This window comes from Coccinella septempunctata, chromosome 3, assembly GCF_907165205.1.
Source record: "Coccinella septempunctata chromosome 3, icCocSept1.1, whole genome shotgun sequence".
NCBI lineage: Eukaryota > Metazoa > Arthropoda > Insecta > Coleoptera > Coccinellidae > Coccinella > Coccinella septempunctata.
This window is the reverse complement of record NC_058191.1, coordinates 20,915,061-20,925,646: the sequence shown is the minus strand read 5'-3', so window position 1 is coordinate 20,925,646 and position 10,586 is coordinate 20,915,061. Positions and strand designations below refer to the sequence as shown.

Below are 10,586 nucleotides of genomic sequence, written 5' to 3'. Positions count from 1 at the left end.
TGCAAGGTAAAGAAACTATGACACTGCAGCTTGGCAGGTTTGGAGTATTTATAATGGATTTCAAGCAAATAACCCGTAATAACCGCGACTTTATTGAAACCAAAAAATTTATTAAGGGGCTCCACCTTGTTTTTTGCACCGAGGCCCTCTACTCTAGCTACGCCACTGCAATGACGTTATCCACCCGTACTCCCGTAAAAATTAAAATGAATGAATAAAACAGAAGTCTGATCAAGAAGAGAGGAGATTCGAGATTCCTTCACACTAATCACTTTACTGTGGGCGTCTGCTCCGATTTCCAAATGCTGATGTGGTCGATTCTCATTGTTCAGATTTATTTAAGAAGCTATAAAATTGGGGCAGTTATGAGTTAACTCAGTTAACTGAAGAACAACTAAGTAACACAGCACATACGTGTGTTCCTGTATTATTTTATACTCGGCATTTTGCTGTTGTCGTACACAGAAACAAAAATAATCATAATATATTTTATTACATTACATATTTCAAGATATACAGACGAGTAACGTGTGGACTCGATTCATTTGCCCTAGTTTTTCTTGTGAAAATGCGTAAGCTGTTGCAGTGTATTACTTTTATTTTTTTGGCAGTATCAGTATCGTCAAAGGAAGAAAAGGTAGACCGAGTGTATAATAGAGGTTTGAATGGAAAAGAACACTTCGAAAATGATATCCACAATAAGGAATATGACCATGAAGCGTTTTTGGGAGAAGAGGCCAAAACTTTTGATGATTTACCACCAGAAGAGAGCAAGCGAAGACTGGGGTGAGTTTCCTTCAGCGCCTACCTTAGATGTTTGTCAGCGATTTTTCATCAATTTCAATGAATACAAATGGTTTCAAGAGAACTCGATGACTTTAAGTTTTTAGCTAGTTCGGAAAAATGTGGGAATCCATCAATTTTGGATGAAAATATAAATAAATAATTTTGAGGTTAGGTTAACTTGGGTAGTGAAAAATCGAATTTCTACATCAAAATATCATTTTTAGATAAATGAAACGGATAAACGATTGGCCAAAGATTATAGTACATGAAAATACCATTTCAAGATATTAATTAAACGCATAAACGATTGGATTTAGTTATCCAAGCGCTGAACAAGGAAAATATTACAATTCGACTGATTCATACCGAATATTCGCAATTTTCATAAGAACTTTAAAAAAAAATCATATCTCCCAAACTACAAGTCTACCAAAGTTGAGAGATATACCAATCGATTTCTTATACCATACCTACTTTTTGTCAAAAAAAAAATCCAAGGTAGGCATTATGTAAACTTTTCACCAAAAGTTGAATTTTTCAGAGTGATAGTTGATAAAATAGACCATGACAAAGATGGTTTTGTAACCCGTGAAGAACTGAGGGATTGGATCAAATTCACACAAAAGAGATATATATCAGAAGATATAAATAAGCAATGGGCAATGCATAACCCTGAAAATAACCCAAAATTATCTTGGGAAGATTATGAAAAGTTAGTTTATGGTTTTATAGACTTTTCAAATGTTGTAAACCAAGAGGATGAGAATTATTCATATATGGTGATGAGGAAACGAGACAAAAGAAGGTGGCAGATGGCTGATAAAGATGGTACAGAATGTATTATATCTAATAATGATGTTTATTATATTTTGTAACATTTTAGGAGATGATGCTCTTAGTAAAGAGGAATATGGGAAATTTCTCCATCCAGAGGAAGATGAATACATGAAAGATGTAATGATTTTAGAGACTATGGAAGATATTGACAAAGACAATGACGGAAAAGTATCTTTGAAGGAATATATCCGTGATTTGTATAGAGGGGAAGACGATGAAGAAGAACCAGACTGGGTGAAGAGTGAAAGAGAACAATTCGATACATATAGAGATAAAGATGGAGATGGTGAGTACATTGTATTAAGAATGTCCCACTGGGAGTGCTCACTAGAAATTTTGTGGACAAATATTTATGCTAGAAACTAGAAATGGATATCAACCTGCTCATTTCAATTGGAAAATCTTGTTTATTTTATTTTTGAATGCATTATTAAATTGGCGTTGTCTCTTTTTCATTTCATTCTATTGTTGATTTCTACCTTCATTTATGCAGTATTCTCTTGAACTAGAGTAGTTTTCGAGTTTTTTGAAAATGTGGAAGGCTTGTAAGAAAACTATTTTTCTTCAGGAATTCAATGCACAATCTCAAAACTGTTATATGAAATTGGTTGCTGAATAAATTTTTAATGATACATATTATATTTTGTAGATAACATTAGGTTCTGATATACAGGAGGTTCAAATAAGACTGTTTATTTTTTAAATTGGTTTTCAGAAGGCAATGAGTCGATTTTTTTGCAAAAAGGATTCTTTATTCCCATATTTCAATTGAGAACCAAACTTGAGGTATTCTGAAGTTATAGTGCATGATAGCATAATAGATACAGTGAATGCTCAATAAGCCAAACATTGATATTTCGAACTTATAGATAGGTCGAACAGATTCTCTGGTCCTGATTCATGAGTATCTTGCCCTGTGTATTTTCACCCCAATCAAGTAGATAAATCTAACCTTGCCCATTTTGTCAGCTGTTAAGGAATATTTGTGCTTTACAGTTCTTTGTAAAAACAAATCTGTCAATATTTCAACACTATCAAAAGGTTCGAAGGTGTATTTACAATTCTTCTTCAGGATAATTTCTGTTTGACAAATTGTATTAATGAGGAGGGTAATTCAATATGATTTTAATAAAACAGTTGATTGGTCTAATATCCAATATATTCAGTTGACGGAAAGGGAATTTTTAATATATCTACATGTGGAGAATATTTGAAGAAAAGAGTCAAATAGATTCATGTATTTCTGTTTCTTAATACATGCTCACATCACATTACGTATTTCCTATACAGTTCCTTTGAAATATTGCTGAAGTTGCCATAACACTTATCTATATCCGTCCCGAATGTTCGTTCATCTGATTTGGTTTTGCCTCAAACACCATCAACGCCAAATTCTTATCTGTAGTTTTTGTTTGTCCATCCAGAAAATTGAACGACATGTTGAATAAATGAACGTTCTACACCCTATCTCGAAACTAGTACATGTGGGATGTTATAATTGTTATAACCAGTAAGAAGAATATAATTAACCCTCTAGACCCTAGACAATTAAAAATAAAACCTACATTCACTTTCACACACCAATAATCCCTTATAAATACAACATATTTGTAAGTCATGGGAAAGTATTCAAATTCAAACATTATAGAGTTTTGAATAATGAACGTAGTTGAATTTGTAAAATATACATCAAAGATTATTGAGTAGAAAGATAGGAAACGCCCTCATATTTCTAGTACTAAAAACCGACTACATTTTGGCCAATGAAAACACGCTTGCCGATGAGATGGCGCTGAAAACTCACTGTCAATACAGAAAAAATTTTTAATAACAATTTTCTGTTTTCCAATTGAGGGGCGCGAAATTCGAATTCTATTCCTTGTATTAAATTTCAATATCGATTTTGTTTCGATCAGAAATCAAACATTCTGAGCGACCAAACAAAAGTATGGTTTTGTTTTGTTATCAGGATGTTAGTTTTTATGTGAACATTGTTTGGAATCTATTGATATCAATGAAAAATGCTGTTGGATGTACTATATTTTCATTTGCAATTTATAAAAAATTTACAAAAATTGAAATTATGAGCAATAAATGGAGCTTTGACTAGGACACTAAAGTATATGGTGATCTGCTATACGTCGAAGGTGTTGTTTCTGTACAATAGGCTGTTCTGAATTAATGAACTTAGTTGAATTTGTAAAATATAGATATATCAGAAATTAATATGAACCAATATTCAATATACCATCATAGCATACATATTCCAGTTACTTACATATGTAGGTATTATTTAAAGAATTTTCAGAACCACACTTGAAAAAAAAACCTTACAGACATATGCAAGACCTGTATGTCAGTATAGTTTCTTGGTGCTTTTTTTATGATTTCCTTATGATATGGTCTCTTCATGACGCAATATACAAATTGATTAATGAATGAACAAAACACTCACAGCAGGTTTCATAAAGCTTTGACTTTCTAAACAACAACTTGACAGTCACTCGGTTCCCAAATGGAAATCCATAAAACCTCTGCATTTCTGAATATATTGAAAGAGTAGCAATTGAGAATCATTGAATGGACCTATAAAGATCATAATTTCCCCTTAATAGGCCGTTCATGCAAGGGATGCTTTCTGCATACAACAATTTACGTCGACGAACAGTTCTCAATTGACCTGCAGTAAAATGTTCATTGCACATGGTGTAGTTAGTAGTGTTTGCAATCACGTAAAATACAATTCATTATTTGATTCACCGTTCTTCACCATTCAATAATTTTCGAACAATATTTTGATGTTTTCACCAAAAAATAAGACAAAAAAGTTCAAAAATCAGCAACTAGAACGAGCCAGATAAACAAAATGCGGAATGAGAATCAAAACATTCAAAACCTCTTTGATCAAAATTGACGTCTGAAATCTTAAAAAATTTCATATATTTCTGCAAATAGCACTCAAATTAATATTTAAACCAGTCCTAGCGTCTTAATAACACGCTTGACACACAGATGGCGCTCAAATCGCTTTAGTTGCCTCGTTTCCCATCTTTCTACTCTATAATCTTTGGTACGAGAATCAAAACATTCAAAACCTCTTTGATCATAATGGATGTCTGAATTCTTATAAAATTTCATATCTTTCTGCAAATGGCACTCAAATTAATATTTTAACCAGTCCTGGCGTCTTAAAAACACACTTGACACACAGATGGCGCTCATTTAGAAATAGATTCAAAATTCAATAGAATACAGGATGTTCAATTTGGAAAAAGCAAGTCGATATCCATTTCCAGTATAAGTGGAAGTCATAAATGGTTTCGAATATTTTGAAGACGGTTCTTACCTTCGTGAAAAATTTCAAGCACATCCAAAAAATATTTTCTGGTAAACGTCTTATAGCTTATTCTATTGGTAAAACAAGTTCTGCACTAAATGCACTCGAATATTTCCGTGCTGTCAAGGAGCATATCTATTGTGCAGCTCCAAAAGAACATACGAAACCGAAATATAACGGTCGATCATAGATTGAAAAGAAATCTATGATTTCGATGTCATTTTGCCCTTGTTTGTTGTGCGCTGGTCCGCTCTTTTTGAAATAAAAAATGGAAAATGTTTCAGACCCCACTTTCAGATTCAATCAGGAAATAATTTCTATAAATGAAGTAGTTGAAGTAGATAATCCCGATCATCTTTTCAAATCAACTAGTTAGTCAGCTTATCTTCACTGTCAGAAGATGAAGATAACAGATTAATAACAATGAAAATATCTTCCCGCTCATGACGACAAAAATTGCCAATTCCAAACAATTTACTCTAAAAATGTCAACATAATAATAATAATTTTCAAATTTCACCATTAATTTTGTCAGTGTTTTGCTCTGTTACGAAGCATAAACATAAAGCACCAACACAGGCATGCGCTCTCAGATCTCGTGCCGAATAGTGCGCACTGAGTGCATATAGTGCGGAACGAGTTTTCCAAAAGAACATCACAGAACACACCCATGACTTACTTTATGAAGAACATGACTTTTTGCACTCGGAACACCAATAGAACACAAAAACTGCAGCACTAGTTTTACCAATACAAAACGCAAAAGGCACTTCCGGTGGGATACCCTGTAGACACATTTTTTATTCCTGCAGAATATACAGATGGCATTCAACACAGGAATGTTTATGCAGCGATAATGTGATTTCTGTGTATATACAGGGTGTCTACTTTTAAAAGGGCCATACTTCGTGAGGAGATCATACAAGTGATTTGCAACAAAAAATGTCATACAACACATGGTCGAATTGTTGGCGGTTATTCTTCAATTTAACATTTCTGGATTTTACGAAATATTTCAAGATTTTCCATAAAATCAATTATACTTCATTGCGGACGTGGTAAGGAGATGAATATCCAGATTCTGAAGTGAACAAAATCATTGCTATTATTCCAATGGTAATTCTCATGGAAATCATAAATTTATCTACAGAATCAAATAATCTAAATAACTCAAATGAATAAACTGAATTTTAATGATATAGATGTTGGAAATGAGAAACAATGGTCGCATGAGGGTTTTCTCTTCTCCATACATGGCTATTTTGCAAATTTATCAATCCCGATTTCGTGAAAGTGGCCTCATCGGTCCATAATATCCTGTCGCCCTCTCACTCTCCTAACATATTCAGGTACCACCTATTATAGAATGTTAGTCTCACCTCAGCACCTAACAGATCCTGCACATTTTTCAAATGATATGGATATTCACTTATTTTTTTTTAGTACTCTGTGTACTGTAGAATATGAGTACTCAATGTAGATCCGATTTGACGAGTACTTGTTGTGGCCTGTGGGGTCCTCCCGCACAGCTTGAAGTATAGCAGGTTCATGCTGGCTATTTCGACCACCGTCTCTGATTCGAAAACCACCAAATGAGCCTTTTTCACCTAATCGCCTGAACACTTGTACAAATGTTTTTCTATTTGGTTGTCGTCTGTTGGGAAAACGCAAACTGTACTCTCGAATCGCTGCGCGAGCATTTCCATTCGCAAATGTATAAACCACATATCGCGATATTCGATGTTTGAAAAAACAGGCATAATTTTCCCGTTTTTTTTCCAGGATACTAATTAGAAATTGTATTAACGTCGTTAGATTCAAGAAAACATATTGATACTCAAAATGAAAGATTATAGAGTAGAAAGATAGGAAACGCCCTCATATCGCTAGTACTAAAAACCGACTACATTTGGCCTGTGAAAACACATTTGACAATGAGATGGCGCTGAAAACGTAATATCAATACAGAAAAACTGTTTAATAGCAGTTTTCTGTTTTATAATTGAGGGGCGCGAAATTCGAATTCTATTCCTTGTATTGAATTTCAATATTGACCTTGTTGAGATCCCAAAACAAACATCCTGAGCGACAAAACAAAAGGATGGTTTTGTTTTGTGACCCGGATGTTAGTTTTCATCTTAACATTGTTTGGAATCAATTGGTATCAATGAAATACGCTGTTGGATGTGATAAATTTTTATTTGCAATCTATAAAAAATTTACAAAAATTATAAATTGTGGACAACGAATACTCTGACGAGGATGCAAGAGTACATGGTTAGGTACGTTAAAGGTGTTTTTTCTGTGAAAACGTTTTGAATTAATAAACTGAGTTGAATTTGTACAATTTATATCAGAAATTGATATGAACCAATATTCAATTTACCTTCATAGGATACACATTTCCGTTACTTACATATTATTCACAAAATTTTCAGAACCACAATTGAAAAAAACCTTACAGAGGTATACAAGACCTGTATTCAAGCCCGTCAGTATAATTTCTTCATGCTTTTTTATTTCTTCATGGTTTGGTCTCTTTATGGCACAATATACAAATTGATTGACGAATGAACAAAACACTCACAGAAGGTTTCATAAAACTTTGACTCTCCAAACGACAATTTGACAGTCACCCGATTGCCAAATCGAAATCCATAAAACTTTTGCATTTCTGAATATATTGAAGGCATAGACATAGAGACATGGACTGAGCAATGTCAGCATGAAATTGGCTTTTTTTATAGAAAGGGAGAAATGATCGTCGGGCATTTACCTTCTCTTTTTTGTTCACATAGAGGTGAGTGTGGACCAATCAATATTCTAGAAAAAGACAACTGCATGCCCGACTTGCGTTTCTCTCTGTCACTTTTTTTGACCGTATTTCATGCATAGATAGAAAGGGAAGGCACAGTCTATGTCTATGATTGAAGGCAATTGAGAATCTTTGAATGGACGTCTCTCTTTGAATAAAAGTCATAATTTCCCCTAAATGGGCCCTTCATTCAAGGGATGCTTCCTGCATACAACAATTTACGTGGATGAACAGTTCTCAATCGACTTGCAGTAAAATGTTCATAGCACATGGTGTAGTCAGTAGTGTCTGCAGGCCACTTCGTAGCACTGAAAATAAAAATCATTGAATGACCGAGTCACATGTTACCAGTTTTAATACTTACATTCCCATTTTCCTTAGTAAAATTCGTTTTATTTGATCCACAGTTCTTCACCATACAATAATTTTCGAACGATATTCTGAGGTTTTCGCCAAGAAATTACACACAAATTTCAAAAATCAGCAACTAGAACGGGCTTGAAAAACAAAAGGCGATACGAGGTTGTCTATGGATACGAGAATCAAAACATTCAAAACCTGTTTGATCAAAATGGCCATATGACTCTGACATCTCGCAAAATTTCATATGTCCCTCGAATTAATATTTTAACCAGTCTTAGGGCCTCAAAAACACATTTGAAACACAGATGGCGCTCACATCACTCTAGTCGCTTCGTTTCCTATATTACTACTCTTTAATCTTTGCTCAAAATTATTAAGCGACAGAAGCTGTCAAATTTTGAATTCAATGTTCACTTTGATATTCAATAACAAGGAGTTTCGAGATAGAGCAAAATATAGGTTTAGAAATTTTCAACTTTTTAGTTGTTATCTTGTTAGCCGTGATATCATGGCAGAGAACAACAGCTAGTACAAAAGTGATATGTCATTTGAAAGCACAATAAATTATGTATTTTTTGCTGAAAAGAAAACATCCATAATTAATAATTTGTCATCGATAAAACCATTGGAAAAATAGGATTGATTGTTTTCACTTCAGAATCGTGATTTTCATCCCCTTACCAATTCGACAATAAGAATTTTTTTCGTATACAGAAATTCTCATCTTGTAGCAGATTTAATGCCGTTTCCAGATATGTGGTCAAATTTGATTAGACTACGAGGATAACTGTAGTGTAATTGATTTTATTGAAAAACTTGGAATATTTCGTGAAATCGAAAAATGTTGAATTGAAGAATAACCGTCAACATTTTGACAATGTGTTATATAACATTTTTTGTTGCAAGTCACATGTATAATGTCTCCTTGAAATTTGGCCCTTTCAGAAGTAGGCACCCTGTATTATGTACAAACCATTTTAATTCCTCCTCCATATTAACTTCGAATAATTGAGTTCTTTCATTCTCGATACAGAGATGATTGAAACAAATAAACCACAGTTACACTATATCACGAAAAGATTGTAAATTATGGAATTTAATTTTCCTCCACTACTATCTACTACCGAGGAAATTTTCATTGTCTTTTTTATGTGTCATAAATGTAGGAGATTCCTTGTCCAAAACATTAAACTTTTGTGAAGACACAAGGATAAATATGTGCTCATATGAGGTGTTAACATTCTTTCACTATTCTGAACAAAAAATACGGTCATCCGTCTACAGTTTGTTTTAGTGGCTTTTTTGGGAAAGATTATCTCATAAAACCACCCTAACTTCTTGCAATATGCTAATTTGAAGTTGACAACCTCAAGATTTCTCTGAAACGCATTTTTAAACATTTTTGGTAGGCATCTTTTTTTCTGGAATAATGAAATATGATCAGAAGTCGAAAATGTTAACGAAATATCTCATGCCTTTCAATTTTATCATTGGAAAGATCTCGTAACACCCCGTATCTCAGAAGAGGTAAATATTTGATCACATGTTTTCGGAGTTGGCACCAACCCCTACATTTTTGCCACATTTTGAGTAGACACTTATTCATTTCAATTTTTTATTGGTTTTGAATAGATTCTGATGTGGCAACTTAGCTGCGAATTCGATGTAACACTTGATTACATCGTAATCTCAAGGTCACTTGTAGATAACGCAGGATTGCTGAAGTGTCTTGTAGATTTATCAGACAACTGGGTCAAAGTATTTTAATAAACCACTTTTTGTAGGTTTTCTTGATGTCGAAGAAGTTAAAAATTGGGTTATTCCTCCCGATTTTGATCATGCAGAAGCAGAAGCTAGACATTTAATCTATGAAGCTGATGGTGATGCAGATGGGCAACTAACTAAAGATGAAATTATGAGTAAATATGACCTGTTTGTTGGCTCTCAAGCAACTGATTTTGGTGATGCCCTAGCAAGACACGATGAGTTTTGAACCTCCTTGTTTCAATTATTTTATTGTTGTTCATTATGGCGTTACTTTTTATTCATGGTGAACATCAATTTCTTGTTCGGCAACTTATTGCAGTAAGTAGGAACCAACAAAATAGGTGTATATTGAAATCTAAAATTTTTTCACTTCATAAAGAATTGCCACTTGTGTTGTTCTGACTGTAAATCAGTTTCATGCAACACTACTTATTTTAGTGCAGATAGTTTATAACTATTATAATAACTCTATGTACTTCTTTTTATTAAATTATTTTCCTTTCTATCCTTAATGAGAAATAATATGAAATCAAATATTTGAAATTTTTTTAGAATCTATTTTTATAGGGTTTTTGCAAATAATTAAATCCAATGTGTTTTTCTAACGCTTGTATTATGAAATGTGCCATAACTTAATATTTTTATATTCTATACAAGTATAAATATACCAATTTTATCAAA

At 33.3% G+C, this 10,586-nt stretch overlaps 1 protein-coding gene across 2 annotated transcripts; it reads left to right on the top strand.

The window, feature by feature from the left end:
* The first annotated feature begins 243 nt into the window (after window positions 1–243).
* Window positions 244–10,586, top strand: LOC123310178 (calumenin). 2 transcript variants are annotated; one of them, XM_044893595.1, is made up of 5 exons: window positions 249–355; window positions 515–786; window positions 1,328–1,614; window positions 1,670–1,909; window positions 9,923–10,586. In XM_044893595.1, exons 2-5 carry the CDS (start codon window positions 569–571, stop codon window positions 10,129–10,131), a joined length of 954 nt encoding a protein of 317 aa, XP_044749530.1. In that variant the 5' UTR covers window positions 249–355; window positions 515–568; the 3' UTR covers window positions 10,132–10,586. The 2 variants fall into 2 exon arrangements, with proteins under 2 accessions (XP_044749529.1, XP_044749530.1); XM_044893594.1 differs by having other exon boundaries at window positions 244–786.

Excerpts from the sequence above, each read along its gene's own strand:
- LOC123310178 (XM_044893594.1), top strand. The coding sequence starts at position 569 with ATGCGTAAGCTGTTGCAGTGTATTACTTTTATTTTTTTGGCAGTATCA. Across the intron at positions 1,615-1,669 it reads GCAGATGGCTGATAAAGATG|GAGATGATGCTCTTAGTAAA; the intron begins GTACAGAATGTA and ends GTAACATTTTAG. Across the intron at positions 1,910-9,922 it reads TAGAGATAAAGATGGAGATG|GTTTTCTTGATGTCGAAGAA; the intron begins GTGAGTACATTG and ends CACTTTTTGTAG.